Below are 18,690 nucleotides of genomic sequence, written 5' to 3' on the forward strand. Positions count from 1 at the left end.
TTACTATATAAAAATGTGTTATAAAAATAAAGGCATGTATCCAAAAAACCTGCAAAAATTTCAAACTTGTTTAAAATTCATTATTTATTTTATTATTTATTTAAAATAAAATTTTTTGGGGTACAGATAGTTTGTTAAAAGTTCAGATGAGATGATAATGACCATGATTGGTGCAATTCAAACTTTAGTCTAATATCTAAAAATGGCCAGCTTTCAAGTGATGAAATTTAGCCTTGATCCTGCTATCCAAGTCCTTTGTAGACCCAGCTTCCTAACCATTTTCATAAACTTTATGCTTCAGTTGGTACAAAAAAGTCTCTCAATTGGTTTCAGTTGTGGAATGTTTGGAACATTAGCTTCACAGATTATGTATCGAATTCCATAATGATTCAACTTGGCACCTGTCTTGTGAGCATAATGGGCAATGACCATAACACACATTCTTGGTCACAATAGTATTTCTTTAGAAAAGGTACTAGCCTCTTCGAATACACTTATTTGGTGACAGAGTTCTGATGGGACAGTGAAGGTTCATGAATGTCTAACTTCAACCTATTGTCAGCCAAACCAGAGTCTTTGGCAAAAACTTGTATTGAGTATTGTTTGAATCTGACTTCAGAATCCATATCTAACCTTTTTTTTTAGGGTGAAATAGTGATTGTTACCAATCTGTTCACTTTCATCAAAAGTGAAATAAAACTTGTTGAAAGAAGCCAAACAATCTTGCTGAAGTAAAACTCCAGCAAGATTGTTTGGCTCCTTTCAAAATCCATCATGCAGCTTCCACAGACAGTTTTTTGAGTAGTAAGTTGCTTTATCATGTATTTTGGAACAGACTTTCACTTCTTGAGTCATTCGACATTCCCTCAAAATCTGGCAGAATATGTCAGCGTAAAATTTTCAACTTTGTTACTAATTTTGTAAACATTTGTACAACTTTTCCAAAGCTGCTTCTTCCAACTGGGTCCTCTTCCATTCTATCATATTTTTGTTCTTTCAACCACTTCCCATTCTTCTTTCTGCATGTTTTCCTTGCTCTATCTTTGAAATGACGCTAAAGACTGTACATAAAGAAACTCCCATTGCAGAGATGTTTAACTATATAAGATTTCCCATTTTTGTAATTTTCAGTATCAAATTTGCCATTTGCATTTCTTCCATTGAATTCATTTAATCCTTTCCTTTTTAAAATGGAATGTTATTTAAGTAAACTTTTTCAGTAAATGAGAAAATATTTTAGAAAAAATATATGATGTCTCATAAAGATGTGAAATTATTCAAAATTACTAGAAAATGCTATTGAAATTTATGCAGATTTTTAGGATATGTCTATAATGTCTTTATAAGAAATATTAAAAAATTCTTTCTTATTTTTCTTGCATTCATGAAGCATGAAAGCATTAAAATCATTGAGCTTTTCATTTTGAATAAAGCATTATTTAAAGATTACTAAAAATCCAAAGATATCATACTAGATTCATTTAACAACTACATTTAATAACACTATTTTATATTAGTTATCTGTTGATAAATATTTATACATTTGAATACTGAAATTTTAGAAAATAAACACTTCTAAAACCAAAAAATCCAGAAACAAGAAAACTTTGATGTCTAACAAATGTTTACTTGTTTGCTGGATTTTTGTAAGTTTTTATTTTATATTTGCATCCAGTTTTTGAAAGATTGCTGTGTTTTTATATTGAAATTTTACATTTAGGTTTAAGTTTCCCATATGTTGCATGCATTCAGTTGATAGAATAAAAATTTTAAAAAATTCACGCATTTATCAAAAATTGTTTTATTAATAATTTATAAATGAAAGAATGAGCTAACAGATGTTTTTATTAATTATACATTTCAAGAATTTTAAATATATATTATAGAAAATTTAAAATAGGGAAAAAAACAGATGTCATAAAATGCAAATAAACTAATGGGCATAATAATAAAATTACAAAAAGTGTTTTTTACTTTTCTAAAAAATTATTTAATTATTCATTAAAAATTTGTTTGGAATTACCATTCACAATAGGTTCATCATATTAGAAAAACAAAAGACTGTTTAACCGTAGAAACTGTCTTATCATTTTAAATAAATTTTTAATGGTATGTTTAACCTACAACAGATTTAAAAATAAAAAAACCCAATTTTTCAATTAAGAAGAAAAAAAAAAAAAAAACCAGACATTTACCTAATTTAAAAATACAATTTCAGAATAATCAAATTCAATATCTGTTGGAAATAATGACATCTTTTTGATTCTTCTTTAAATTAACCAAAAGTAAAATTTGAAGTACACTAACATTTTAACTAAAGAACTAAGCCATTTGTAAGTTTCATTTTTAATTCAAATTTTATACTGATCTATTCTACACAAATACAATAAACCTAGAAATTTTGAAAGGTCATTTATCTAAATGTAAAATGTTTAGTGCTTCATCAAAATATTTAAAAAAAAACAAAAAAAATTCCTACATTTGAAACTTTAAAATTTTGCATCAGTAAATTTCTTACATTACCTTTCTAAACTAATAAAGATGGAATATTTCTATTTTAAATTTAAACGTTTTAAACTTTTCGATTTCAGTATCTTATGTTATATTGTTTGATTGTGCAATTGTAAAATTTGTATTTTAAATATTAATTTATTTAACTGAAGAAGACTATTAAATATAGTCAAAAACGTTTTTATTTTATTAAATACTTTGTTGCTGGAAACACTAAGGTGTTTGATTATTTTAATTTATTTTTTGTTAAAGAACAAAAAAAACCTTAAAAATACATATTTAAATCTATTAAAATAGTTACCTTGTTTAATTTTAATTTTATGATTTAATTTATATTTATTTAAGAATATACAGAATAAATGATTCCTTAAGATTAAATATTTTTACTCTTTAATCAGCTTAGTTTTAGGAAGATTCACCATTTTCAAAAAGCAATCCTCTAACTCCAGAGCAACTCAAGTGTTTTATAAAATCCAATTTTAACTCTTAAAATAATTTATTTTTTAAAAAATGTATAAATCCATTTAAAACTCAAACTTCTAACTTAATTCAAAATCAAATATTCCAAACATTTTTTTCAATTTTTGGAACTAGGCTCAAAAACAATTGAATAGTTGAATCTGAACAAACAAGGAAAAGTAACAAATGACCACCTAAGTTTTAAATATTTCCTTTTTAAGTTAATATGAAATTAAACCTACATGTAATAGTCAAAAATCCTCATCCTAAGCATTTTCAAGTATAAAAAGAAACCAAGTTATTGAATTTTCATGCTTCAGTACAAATATGTTTGTAAGAGTGGTGTAGTTGATAAGTTTCTGTTTATGAGACCTTATTCCATGACTGTTCTGGGTTCAATACTCAAGATTTTTATTTTTTATGATTTTTCCATCATCAAATTACTTATTTTTGCATTTTTATTAATTTACTTCTTAAATACGTATATTAGTAAATACATATTTCTATATCTGCAACAGGATTTATTAAGTTATAAACAATTATCCTTCATTTTCACAGGAATCTGAATTTGTCCAAAGACACAGCACTAGCTAACAACAATGACTTAGAAGTTGTAGAACAAACTGTTTATGATTAATTCATGCTCAAGGAGTAGGTTTATATCTGATTTATAACAGGCCTGCAGATATAGACCCACTGTAATAAACAATTGAATTGAATTGAATTGAATATATCTGATTTATATTTACAAATCAGTGTAAGTTTTTACACAGCTGTGACATCTACAACTCTTAACTAAATAGAATGTTTTCCATTCCCTTTAATTTATAGTTTCTGTTTATTTATGCTAATGGAAATTTCAAAAAAATATAATTCTTTATTCTTTGTTCTTTAAATATTACAATATCATATCATTAACACAATGAAGCCTCACCCCTTTAACAATTAAACAAAATTCATTAGTATAATAAAAGTATACAACAAGTCAAATGAAAAGACAAAATAGAGAATCAATACAATAAATATGCATTAATAAATTTTTCATTTAAAAAAAATTAAGGTTCAAAAATTAAAATCTTGATTTTTTGAAACAACAAGAGCAATTCTGAAGACAAGAGGATTGTTTCTTGAAAGTGCTTAATTTGTTGAATCCTTGGCTCCTGTAACCAAGGTTATTAAAAGAGAATAATATATAATTTTTAATAAAAAACCTATGATGCACTTCTTTATCATATGAACAGTGCTGTAAATATAAATAACTATAAAAGATAAAAATAGATTAGTTTGTTCTAAGGAAATTGCTTAAAATACAGCTACAATGTAAAACTTTGAAAATTAACATTTTTAATCATTTAGTGTTCAGCAATTTAGAAATTTTTTTAAAGAAGAAATTTAATTGCATTTTAATAACACTGATTTTACATTATTGTTGTCTGAGTAAACAATTTATTGAACTATCTTAAAACTGCTGATATATTTATATATGTATTCATTAAGAAAAATGTTTCTATTTAATTCAACTTCATCAAAATTTATTTTATAAACTAATTTAGTATTAATAAAATTAAATTAATGATTCTTTTAAAATAAATAAAGTTTTCCAATCATTAATGCTTTCACAATAAGTAGAACAAACAAAACAATAATTTGATAATGTTTACAAACTCAAATCATTTTATTAATAAAAAAAATTAGTAAAAAAAAGTTAATTTTACATGGCTAAACATTAATCTGTAAATTATGATATCATAGAAGAAATACAATAAAGTATAACAATAAAGTAAATAATGTATAAGATAAAAACTTTAATGTTTTAAACATACCTGAGAAGACTGAAAATGTGAAGGTGGTGTATTTTCTAAATTCAAATGATTTCCTGTCACAGGATCTAGGCTTTCATCTAGAAAAATAAAATATGTATTTAACAAAACAGGTACAATTATAAATTTATCATATCAATAAGGTATTTAAAAAACAAACACAAATTTTTAAAAATTTTTATAAAACAGAATATAATCATATCATCATTTAAAAAATATATTTATAAGAAGAATTAAATCTGCACTGTTTAAAACTACTATATCTGGTTAATCAATTCTTTCATCATTATACTAGCATACACAAAATATGTCAGTAGAACATTTTGATTTCAAAGTATAAGACTGACCTATTAATTTCTGATAGAGAACAATGTGAGAAAAAAAAATCAAAAACAGAAAAATGGGTCAGGTATTTAATGTTAAGGTGATGATCTAATATTTAAACTTTTACTTTTCTTTATAACCTTTCAGTTTTTTTTAGTTTTTTACCTGTTTAAAAAAATTTAAGTAAATATATACAATACACTTAACATTTTGTGTACTTTTAATTAAAATTCTTTTTAATGTATTTGAATTAAATAAAAATTATTATGAAAAACACAAACTGCACATAAGATAATTGCTATATATAATTAATTTCAGTTATTTCTCAATTGGAGAAATCTGTAATCACCATCTACTTATACATCTTGCATTTTTAAATTTATTTAAATTTACTTGTACATAAAATTAATTAGATATTTCACAAACATATTAAATTAAAAAATCTCTCTTGTAATTAAATAATCTTAAAAATGCTAAAAAGTTCAAGGAGTCAATGGTTTATTCAGAGTAAATGTTTTTTGAGACTGTATAAGTGGACTGCAAAAATGGATTTTAGACTTCAACCATGGTCTAAAACTTAATTAAAATAATTTAGAATTATATTTTGATTTGGAGTCTTGAGTGAGAAACATTGACCATTAACTGTGAAACAGCAATTATTAATTGCTTAGCAATTTAAAATGAAATTAAAGTAACCTAAAATTTTTTCTTGATAGACTTTTAAAAAATAATTTTAGATTAACTCTAAGAAATCAATATGAAAGGTATTCATGTTAATTTTTGTCAAAGTTAGACTAAGAGACCAATCAAACAGAGTACAGAGAAGAATAAGAAATCCTCTATTTACAGTCAAACTTGTCTATAACAAATTCCCATCAGACTAAGCAATTCTTCCATAGTAGATAGGATTTATAAATATATAGTAAAAACCTATTTTTTTAAATTTGCTATTTGATAAAATATATTATGTTTCTGATTTATGAATTATATTTAAATATATAAATATACAATATCTATATTTACTATGTTGACAGTAAGCAACCTAGATATTGTTTTTGACAGCAAACTTGCTTCAAGCATCACATTGAAAAAACAATAAAAAGTCTTTCCATTAAACGTGAAGATTTTGTGGAGATTTTCAAGGTAATCTTTTCAAAAGAACATTTTGAGATGACTCATTTTTATCAATTTTCAAACATAATAGATTATTATCTTCCAATTTGATTTACTGCTGTCCATCAATTCATCATATTGTAACCAAAGTGCATGAAGTTTATCTTTTATTTAATAAACTAGCCAATTTACTCTATACAGACTTGCCAAAGGTAGCCTGTACTAGATTGGACCTATCTAGTTTCTTCAAATACATTAAATATTTTGACAGCATTCTTTTTTTTTTTTTTATAACTTCTGTAATGGAACTTTATTTCCAGAATGGAATTCATCTTTGCGCTCCTTCATGCAATATCTGGAATAAGTCATTCATACATATTCAAAGAAATTGTATTTGCACCAAATAATCATCTTTTTTCAAACTGCTGTTCATTCCTCATGTAAGCTTGAGGATGCTCTCCACTTCAAGTCTTTTTTTTTTTTTTGAAGTCCTTCATATTGTGTTATTGTATTCCAATTTTTCTACACTGATTACAAATTGAACATTTTTATTAAATAGATACATTATTGGATTTTAAAGATTTCTGAAGGTTTATTTACTAAACATTAAAAAAAAAACTAGTATGGGTAATCTTTGATTTTTGTGATATTTATCTTCAATACATACATGATACTCTTATATTTTTAATTCACTTTTTAAATGCCAATTTTGCACTTTCATACATAATTCAGTCAACAAACAAAACATTCAAGTTATTGTGTAGCAATGCTAGTTACTAGTTGATGTAAATAAGGTTTGGCAACATCAAAATCACTTTTAAAAAGTAATTTTTTTTATTATTTTCTGTTAAATCTATATTTTAATAACTTAACATGTTTACATTTCATTATATTTTCACTGTGAGAAAAAAATCTTATAACTTTCCAATTTTAATAAGAGATTTTATAGTTTTGTTTTCAGCTCTTTGTTTCAGAAACAAAAATCTCCTTTATAATATATAACTCTATTGTTCAACTCTCATATACATTTTAAGAAATGTATTTCATCCAAAAAACTAAGGTCAACTTGTACACATGTATACATATATTTATAATCATAATCATCATAAATTATTTTTAGAAAATTATTTAAAATAATTTTCTCTATTTTTTAAATTTTATTTCATTACTTTACTTATAATCAGATGTTAAATCTGATAGTTATTTCAGCTTTATCATTTGATCATTAAAATATTTCTTTTATCATCATCTCTGAAAAATTCATTTGAAAATAATGCAGGAAAAAATCAGAAGACTCAGACTGAAAATCTAATTCCAATGAAATTAATATCAGGTCAGATATTTAGGCAGTCAACCAGATATTTTTTTTATTTTCTATATNGACACGAGTCAGCGATGACGTTTTACCGAAGTATAGGAGTTCTTTCGCATGTTTGTACGAATACTCTCGCAATTTTTTCGCCGTGATATAGGAAACCGAACTATAAAAACCCGTGTTATAGGGGGTCTACTGTATATATCAATGATATTAAAACAAATGAAATATTAGTGAGTTCATTAATGACTCTAATGAACTAGTTCACGAATTATTTTAAAGATCTAGTATTGGCAAAACAATAAAACCATACTGCTTAACTTTACCCAGCAGCATTTGGGCCATCTGTTATCAAATTTTATATTTTTAATCATTATAACACATAAAAATCTTAATTTTCAGGGTCGAGACGAGTTTTATAAATAATTATAAATGCTAATAACTTTATTAAGTCCGACCCCACTCGAGATACGACGCTCGACCGCCTCTATCTCCCCACCCCTTTGACCTTTAACCAACAAAATTTGGTGGGATCGATTATCCTCTTACACAAACATGCCTGCAAAATTTCAGAAATTTTGGACAAAAAGGAACAGGAGTTATTAAGCTTCAAATCGGGTGAACAAAATCGTCCACTCTCACATACGTACGACGTTTCGAGGTTTCCGAGTCCGTAAATGTAAAAATCTAAGGGTCATTTTTTGATCGGACGCCACTCTTTCTATCAATTATATACAACAGCCGAGAAAGTAAAATATTCTGTAAAATAAATTAATTATTTGCATCGATAAATGAGATTTAATTACTTTTCGATACAGCGTGACGTACACGTGGAAAAGTCATAATATATCAATTTCAATTGACGTCATATTCAAATTTACGATAAGAAAATACGTCACACACGCTACTGCCGATGTAGACATAAATATTAAGATTTGTTGAATGAAACGTTTTAAACGTTTCACTGGAAATAAATACACGTCTCTAGGAAACGAACTATTATTTCATCTATTTATTTTCTTAAAAGATTNATGAAATAACTGTAGTTATTATGTAACAGACATCATATCAAGGTCATCATTATACTTAAAAACTTGACCAATATTTTTTTTATCAAGTACTCATACTTATAATATTTATGTAATTTGATTAATTTACAAATAATGAAACGATAATTGTCAATTATCGTTCTAAATTTCACTCTTTTAACAAACTGATTTCATTAGTACATAAAAAAATACTTAAAACATAATAAACATTTATCATCCAGATCTTGTTCCACAACCTATTTGGGTAACACACTTAAATTTCAAAATTTGAATGCCTCTTGGAAATGAAGATAATAAAATACAAGATAACCCAAAAATTACTTAACCAAGATATATTGTTTAAACTTTATTTTAGAAATGGTTAAACCAGTTTGGAATACATACATATTATTTTTCATAACCAATCATAAATAGTAACATGCAGCTGTTAACTCACTTTTGGGCCATCCTTTATATTTACACAAACAGCAGCGCTCTGTTAATAACAACCAATAAAATAAACAGATATCTGTTTATTTTATTGGTTGTAATTGGTTTCAAGTGTAATCTCCAAATATTCATTTAAAATTAAAATTTTTATAAAATGGAATATTTTTTAGAATAACATGTATCATCACATAGTACAGTACATGAAATAAAATAAATTTAAAGATATCTCCACTTAGTTACCCGGTGCTAATGATAACTCTTGAAAAATCTTTGTCTGGAAACAAAAAACATTTAATAAATTGTCCAACAAACACTTTTGACCTTACTCAAGGTCTGCATCAGTTTAAAGACAACAATCTTATGAGTAAAATGAATTGAAAACTTTGTCAATTAGTCAATTTACAACCCAGAAAGAAGCATTTGTTAATAGAGTCATAAAACAATTAACATTTATTGATTCTTGTGGTAGGGAGTGGCAGGGGGTCTATTAACAATTCTTCTTGCAGTAGTACAAAATTTCTACTAACTTCAGTTCAATGAGTCATTCTTCCCCATTTACAAACAAACCCAATGACAGTCAATAAATATTGAGATAATTTAAAGCAAGTTGAATTTTGATATGTTTATTTTTTGTTTTATTTTGAATCAAATTACATAAAAATAAACATTAAAAATGCAATGTTTTCAATACACAAGTAATTTATACACTAGAAAGAAAACAAAGTGCAGAATTTAATGGAAGAATTGTAGTTTTTTTATGCGATATATAAAATTTAATAATTTCATATTAAGACACTGGGTTTGACAGACCCACTGCAATTCAGGCAAGGGCAAGGAATCACATGACTTACAGAGTTAATTTAATTTTAATTTTGTTAACCTTATATTTTTCATAATTTATTTACTTAATTCATGCTATTTTAAATTTGTATTTAGACTGTTCTATTTTTGGAACAATTTTTTAAATTTAGTTAAAAACCTGAAGATGGGCTATGGTAATAGGGTGAAAACATTTCTTAAATAAAAAATTTTCTCTCAGTGATCATCATCAGATGATGTAATATGATTGTTTTCTAATTTAATTCTAAAATTTTAAGTTAATAAAACTAATTAGTAAAACTATTTCTATCATTTTTATTAACTTACTTGTTTGATTTATATTAATGGCAGCAGATGTGTAAGCTGACTTTTGTGGAACAATTCCTGTTGCTTGTGAATTTGGTTGCAATTGTGAAGTTTGATCATTGTTTTGTAGCTTTTCATCTGTAGAAGTTTGCTTACTTTCATATTCTTGAGTTGTTTGTTGTCTCTCTCTCAGCAAAGAAGCTATTTGTATACGAATCAATAATGCAACAAGACGCACATCGTCTTCCATAAGAATGCCGGTCATAGCCTTTGAAGAAATAAACATAAATTTTAATACAAAACATACTTATGAAATACATAAATTTTTATATATATAATTTTATAAATTTGAATAAAGTTATATAGAAATACTAAATAATTTGTTTGGAAGTCATAAAATTACAAATGTGTAGGAAATAAAGTAATGCAATTAGAGATTACTAAATGCTATATACACCCTTTGTCAGAAAAGTTCCAGAACAAAGCTCATAAAAAATAGAAAATTGCAATTATCAAGTAATGATCCTAGTTCCTGTCAAAGTAGTCCCCTCAGCTATCTATACACAATTGCCAATGTTTCTAGAGGTCTTAAAGGCAAGCAGAGAAAGCTTCAAGTGTGATACTTGTTAGTTCATTTGTCACAGTCCGTTGGACGTCTGCAATATCTTGACGAAACATCCCTTTCACTTGCTTGATGACATGTCCCTTTCAGTTGCAACCCTTTGTCAGTAAAGTGTGATTATTTCTTGTTTCCACAATTGAAAAAGCAACTGAAAGGAACATTTCTTCAAGATATTGCAGACATACAATGGACTGTGACAAATGAGCTAACAAGTAGTCCCCTCAGCTATCTATACACAATTGCCAATGTTTCTAGAGGTCTTACACTTGAATCACACTTGAAGCTTTCTCAGCTTGCTTCCAAGACCTCCAGAAACATTGGCAATTGTGTATAGATAGCTGAGGGACAACTTTGACAGGAGCTAGGATCATTACTTAGTAATTGCAATTTTCTATTTTTTATGAGATTTGTCCTGGAACTTTTCTGACAAAGGGTGCAATATGTTGTAAGATTTTAAGTTTTAGAATGATGCATGTTCATTTTAGTATTCAGTCACATAGGGTCCAAATGCATGGAAATGCAAAATGGCAATCACACCACAGCAGAAGGCCCAGTGCATAGTATGGTATGCAAAATTGGCATATTACTTTAATTTGGACTATCCAGTTTTTCAATCTGCTCAAATAAAGTTTAATCATTTTGAAAAGTTTTAGATAAATTTATTTTTTACATCTAATTAGCAGAAAAAAATTATTTCTACTGATGTAGTAGGAAAAGAGATCCGAAAAAAATGTTGAAGCACAACTGTATCTCTTTCTCAGTGATCACAATCAGTTTTAGTAAACAAAATATTTTGATTTGATAATGTTGACAATTTTATCATTATTCATAAATTAAAACGCCTATATAATAGAATCAAAAATAAATCCAACTTTTAACATAACTTTTATTATATTAATAGTATAAGTGTATATAGAAGACCAACTTCAAAATAAGTATCTTCTGCAGCTTCACACTTCTGCTAGCATGTATATCATCTGCCAAAGTTCAGGGTGTGTAAAAAGTAACTGGTATTGAGAAATCACTATATCATCTATATTTTTAATACAAAAATAATGAAAATTATTTGACATGTACTGTATGGTACTTGTCAAATAATGGAAATATGGAGTATACTTTAAAATTCAGCATAGGTACCAGCACAATCCACCAATGACACATTTTCCTCAGGTCATGATATGAATGGATATATGATATGATATGATTAAAAAAGTTAGAAGGCCAAACTTTACGTCATAGCCTTTGAAAAGGAAGGATGAAGAGTTTTAGAAAAAGTGAGAAGAGGGAAGAAAGTAAAGAATGATAGGAAAGTGTGAAACGGGAACCATGGCACCATCGAGTTCCATTTATTGAGTGTACTTTAATTACAATGCACAGGGCGTAGCCCACAGAAAACAGTATAATCAAAATATATACAGAGAATAAGTCTGCACATGATACTGCTTTTAAGGAGACAGGGAGAAGTGAATAGATAGTCACTTCTCTTGTGTCTGCAACCAAAACCTGTAGTCAGTTTAGCTTCAAATGACAATTCTTGATTGTTTCCAGACAGATTGTGGCATTACATCCCTTTACTATATACCACCATTTTTATACAGCAATCACCAGCCATCTTTTTTGTTATTGCATGTACAGCCTCTTTTGGTCACTGCCAACATCACTGAAGCAAGAATTATAAAATTCCATTGACTGATGTACACAAACACATACAAATTTTATTATGAATGCATTATTATTACATTATTACAAAAATTATACCAATTTCTCAATGCCTAGTTACATTCCACCCACCCTGTATTATGGAAAGCCATTTTTTTGGGTGTCTTTAAGGGCTCTAGTTACTGTGATGTTCTTAGCTTTCATTTGACATTCCTAGTCAGTGAACATCTGATTGAGAAAGGCATAACCACTTTCCCAATCTCCTTAATTTTTTGATTTTATTCTCACAGGCTTTTATGTTTTAGGGAACAGTTCCTAAAACATAAGCAAAGTTGAAGGGGTACAGATTACAATAAGCAGCAGAGTAAAGTCTCAGCAATGAAAATCACTAAAAGACATGACAAAAAATGTCTTTGAAAACTGCTTTGACAAGTGGTACAGATGCTGATAGAGATGTATAGCTACAGAAAGAACTTACTTTATTGTGATGTAAGAATTTGTATGATGCATAATATAAAATTATACAAATTCTTACACCACTCTTTGTCATCTCTTATGATGTATAATTAAACTTGTGTCAAAAGTTCAGTTTATTTTTGATTTACTATGTATATTTATTATAATAAAACTGTACAAACTTTATTCACTTAATACTTTAGAAAAATTCTGTCTGAAACATAAATAATATAAACATGTTTTTTGCATGCAGAATCCAATCATATAGATTATTAAAATACTGTCACTTGCAGATAACTACCATGATAAAATCAAATAAAAATCTGTATAATATACAACTTATTTGTGTGAATTGATATAACTTTTATTGATAACAAATTTGAATTTCCTCAAATTTACTTTTACCAACTTAAAAGCATATTACGTTTCCAAAAAGCAAGTAGTACCACTATTTTGTGCTGATAAGATGTAGTGACATATACCCCATAGAAATTCACAGCAAAAATAAAACCTTCATATAACATACCCTATCAAATACTCATACCTCCAAAGACAGCCATCTAAGCATTAAAATATTCCTTTTTCTGTATTTCATTTCTATTAAAAAATCATTGTAAATATAAACAACCAAGCACAAATATTCTATAATAACCATATTAATTTCTGGATCATTCAGATAAAACTGTATGTCTTGGCACAACTGTTTTGGTGCAAGAAAAACTTTCTCCATTAAATCTTTATCATTTGACATTAATGTTAAAATATACTTCACTAGCACTGGAAAAACGTATTAATATTTTCCTCTTCAGCTTCAGCAAAACATGTAAAATGTATCAATAGCAATTCACAAATGTTTTCGTAATCAACATGATTCCAGCTTCAGGTTTACAAAGTCATTTTGAATTGGAATGCATCAAATAGAATGCACATGTAGAATTCAAAATTGAACAGGCCAATATAAGACATGCATTGAGCTATACTATGTCACCCAGATTATATTGATGTTTCATAACATATTTGCCATGCTTTGGATAGTCCTATCTCATCCATAGAGTTAATACAATTGGAGTTATGACTGATTAAATATTTCAATAGACTCTAAGAGTCTGATTTGATAATATATCAGACTCTTAGAGTTTATTAAAAAATCATATGGTTTATATAGGTGCACCCCAAAATACTTAATTTTTATAGAATGTTTGTTATTGCCTTTGTCTTTTGATATTCTAAATCAGTGTTTGAACTGGATCTTTAGAACAATGGAACTGGATGAAAAATGGAGTAAGAAATGTTTACATTATGTTCTGAATAATAACAATTTTATGTGGTTTAAAAATATTAGATATAATTGTGTTAATAATGGTATTAATTTTGGTAAATTATCTAATAATTTAAATTGATGCTATATATTCAAACTAAATTTCTTTAATAGTTAAATTTTGAATTTGAACAGGTGCAATGAGTTCTTATAATACTTAATTAATTAATGTAAATTAAGTATTTCATTTTTTGACAGATTCATTTATAACATCATTAATTAAGTTCATATTAGTTCTATCTCAATGCAAGTCAAGTTTAATTCTCTTAATTTTTTGTAGAATTAATGCATAGATATTTGCATTACATTGTAAAGATGATCAGTTTCTGGATGCACATCAAATGATAGCTAAGTGTTTTGTTTTTTCAAAACAGCGTGAAAGTAGTTTTGGTGTTTCAATTTTTTCTTTTGAAAAAGTTTTGATCTTTTTGATAATTGTTACAATTATAAATTATTTTTCTTTATTGAAAAAATTAAATTATTTTTTAGGTAATTTTGTAGTAGACCTAATATTTTATTTTTTACTTATTATTAGGATACTTTGGCTTATACAGTAGAGTGTCATTTATCCGAATCAATTGGGGACTGGGGTTGTTCGAATAACTTATTTTTTGGATAACCGATTATGTACGAAAAAATATATTAACTTATCCCATGTTGAAATTTTTCTCTGTTGCGTGTTGCTTCGTGTTGAATTTTTGTCAATGTTAAGCCTAACAAAAAATTTTTAAAAAATAATAATCATGGCTATTGTATCATTAAAAATTATTTCTTTATTTTGTACAAACAAAATAAACATATTGAAAAAAAAAATTATATTTTGGAAGTTAATCTAGTATCAAAAACGTACGATTCAGCATGACACAGCCCGAGTGGAATGCTTTCAGTTAACTGACGTTTCAGTTGTTTGGCTTTCGGATAAACGACGCTCTACTGTATAATGATTTGTTTTGTATTTGGGAGTTCTTGATTAGCTCACAGGTAATATTATTTCTTCACTTTATAGTATGATTATACTTCTTTGTATTTTTGGTTTTTCTTTTCTGTTTATGGATAGTTCTCATAATTTTGAATTTTTGAACATTTGATTGGTTAATTGATTTTTTAAAATTAATTTTGTTTGCTATGTAATATCATATAGAACTTGAAATAATCTTTTATGGTAAGAATATTGTTGTATTCCTTGCATCATGAATAAAACCAGTATGCTAAATAAATAAATTATTCGCAGTGAGTGAGTAAAAGACATTTTATGATTTTTAAAGATGCACTCAATAAGATCAAAGGAAAAGCTGTTTGATAAAGTGGTAACTGGAATTTAAAATTAACCAATAATATGCAGATTATTTACATATGATTACAGTAATATAATTTTATTATTAGTTTTTATTAAAACTAAAAAAATTATACCATGGCTCCTGCAACTTCTTCTGCATTATCATTTTCAATATCAAAATCAAATTGTATTGCTTCATTTTCTTTATATTTATCTTTTCTCTTTTTAGGATCGAGTACTCTGAGTCTCAGTTCCATTTTCATTGCTTTACTTGCAATGCTGTCTTCACGATTAACAAATTCCACTTTAATCCCAACTTCATCTTGAAAAAATTCAAGTTGAAGCAACTCTTTTACTCGAGGTCTGAAAATATTCATTACAACAAGAAATGTAATTCAATGTTAAGAAATTTTTTAATAAAAATTTTAAAACACAATAGAAAATAAACCTGTTTTCTTTTTCAAGTTGTATGCACAAACTGATTATGTCCTTCATTTCAGGAATTTCAACTTTATTAAAACTTAGAGGAGGAACACCCTAAAAAATAATTTTTAAATTATTAATATACTTATTTTAAATAATGATGTTCATCATAGTTAAATTTTAATGAAACAAAAACTACTTAATAATAAATCAAAATTCTCTGATAACATACTGAATGCTTTCTTTAACCAAATTATTAGAATTTATATTAGAACATGTTACAAAAATTCAATAGAACTTATACTTTTGATGACTATTCTTTAAAAAGTAGCCATTTAAATATCACATATATTCATGATTAAAGTCAACTGTTTCCATAAAAAAGCTGAAAAATGTAATTAAAGTTAGACGTTATGATATTATGGTTATAATATATCTTTAAGGATATAACATCTTATTATATGAAAGTAAAGCAAAAGCCTGGAAAAATATGCTAATGGTGCATGCATACTAAGGCTCATTGTTGGTATACCAGGTGTAAACTTATGTGGGCAAAAATAAAATATCTTTACTAAAGATCAAGTGTCAAAATAATTACTATATGTAATATAAAAAATTCTATTTATTAGTAAAGCCTGTACATGTACAATTCAACAATGCTAGAAAATTTTTGTAAAATGAAAAAAAGATACTTTATCAAACAAAACAAACATGTACAAAACCTTCCTGACAATTTGGAAACTTCAATCAAATAAGAACTATCTTAATTCTATTTCCAACCAACTGACAAGAAAGATAGGAATCAATTCATGACCAGTGTGCAAAGAAAAAAAAATGAAAATTCACCAGAAACGTTTTCAAACTCCCCAGAGTTCTTCAGGCATTAAATGGATGTCTGATGGAATGTAAAAGCTTTGGAATATAATCATTCAAACAATCATTTGAATCTGATGCACAAGAAATTTCAGAAGAGTCATGTTGCGCTTGCATTCAGATGCCTAGCAGAGACCAACATTTAAACATTGGTGTCAATCAGCACCTGCCTGGCCTCGACCTCGACAAAAGCAAATCCGCCTTATAATTAATGCATGTAGAGATGAAACTAGATTTAAATATGTGCATGGACTCCAACCATCTTAGGTGCTTAGAAGGGCAAAGTGAGGATGAGCCTTACCCAGTTGAAGTTGAAGTCCGTCTCAATGTCAGGATCTGCGCCATATGTAGCGAGAGCTGTGGTAGTTCTCACATGTTGTATAGAGATGCTCCTGTAACTGACTCCCAAGGAGCACTTAGTTGAGCCAATGTTCACATAGGTCCCCTGATACAGGGCTGCCCATAAGGATCCCTTTTCCCTGAGTAAAGACTACGCTGTTAAACTGAAAAAATGAATTATAGCAGATTAAGTGGGCCATCTCAAGAATGTGGTGGTGTAATGTGTCATCATCAACAATATAAAATAAGATGTCCCTGAGTGCACAAAAGGCTGGAGGAAGCTCAATAGAGTGTAGAAAGACTTAAAGTCAAACACAGTGATATATTGGGGAGTAGAGACATCTTTCAAATGGGTTATGAGCTCACGGGACTAGTGACGCTATAAGGTGGAGAGTGAGCAGGGTGTGTGGGGCCTTTTCCAGATTACATGTGGGTGCCCTTCCTTTGTCGACTACCAAACAAAGTTGTTGCCCTTATTTATGAATCTTTGCAAAGGCAAACAACCTAGGGACATCAGGAAAGTCAACAACAATGTTACCAAGAGCAAGGCAGTCAGCCAGTTTGGTACAGACAAAACACTTAACCCAAGACTGCAGCTTATTGACATACCTGTCTGTTATCCACCCTATCACATTGGGTCAGTTTAATGTAATCCAATAAGTGCCGTTCGTAAGTTCGTAAAATACAATGAATATTACAAATTTGACTGTGTGTCACCAAAACTCAGTTACTATCAGGTAACCAAAAAAGTTCTGTCGTTTTTTGTTGAAAGAAAACAAACGTAAAAATGTATAGGAAATAACACAATTTATTCATCAAAATAACCACCCTCACATTCAATAACCTGTTCCCAACGGGAAACAAGCTTATAAATTCCATTTTTATAAAAGTCAAGATTTTTAGAGTTGAAAAACTTCCCTAATTCCGTTTCTATAACCTCTCTATTTCTAAACTGTCAATTTCGCAGATGATTATCTAGGCTTAAAAATAGGTGATAGTCAGAAGGGCTAATGTCAGGGAAATAAGGAGGGTGCAAAAGAGGTTCCCATCCAAGGGTCTGAATTGTGTCAGAGGTCACACGTGCAACATGATGTCTATAGCATTATTGTGTAGAAAAAGAACGCCTTTATGGTTCACTAAAGCTGGTGGTTTTTTCAAAAGTGATTGGTGAACTCAATGCAGTTGGTCACTGTAGACATTAGCAGTAATAGTCTGGCCAGATGGTATAAGTTCATAGTGAACAATTCCATTTGCAGTCCACCATATGCACAATATTGGCAGGTGCCAATTGATGAAGTATCCATTTACTGAGCTTGTAAACTTTCCCAAGACAATGCAAATGTAAACGGACAGTTTCATCACTTACGGAGAACCTTTGTGCTAACATCTGACAAGTTTGAGCAGAATATTCTTCGATTGCAGCCTGTAATTGAACATCATTCTCATGGCGCATCTTTAAGCGACTCATTGCCGGAAGAAAATTTTGTAAACCATCTTTGGGTGGTGTGAGTGCTAACAGAACCTTNAAATAAAAATAACCAAACGCCATTGAGAATAAAAAGAATATATTAATATATTT

The 18,690-nt window shown here is 27.9% G+C and overlaps 1 protein-coding gene across 1 annotated transcript in view; it reads right to left on the minus strand.

The window, feature by feature from the left end:
* The window catches only part of LOC111638738 (serine/threonine-protein kinase WNK1-like), a gene marked incomplete at its 5' end in the record, with an annotated part of 44,672 nt that overhangs the window by 18,866 nt on the left and 7,116 nt on the right, over window positions 1-18,690 (minus strand). The window contains 4 exons of the mRNA XM_023384496.1: window positions 4,794-4,870; window positions 10,167-10,413; window positions 15,611-15,839; window positions 15,925-16,013. Coding sequence (XP_023240264.1) covers window positions 4,794-4,870; window positions 10,167-10,413; window positions 15,611-15,839; window positions 15,925-16,013 — 642 coding nt within the window. The remainder of the gene's footprint in view (window positions 1-4,793; window positions 4,871-10,166; window positions 10,414-15,610; window positions 15,840-15,924; window positions 16,014-18,690) is intronic.

This window comes from Centruroides sculpturatus, unplaced genomic scaffold (genome assembly GCF_000671375.1).
Source record: "Centruroides sculpturatus isolate CEXI.00-Female unplaced genomic scaffold, Cexi_2.0 scaffold90, whole genome shotgun sequence".
In the NCBI taxonomy this organism is placed as follows: Eukaryota; Metazoa; Arthropoda; class Arachnida; order Scorpiones; family Buthidae; genus Centruroides; species Centruroides sculpturatus.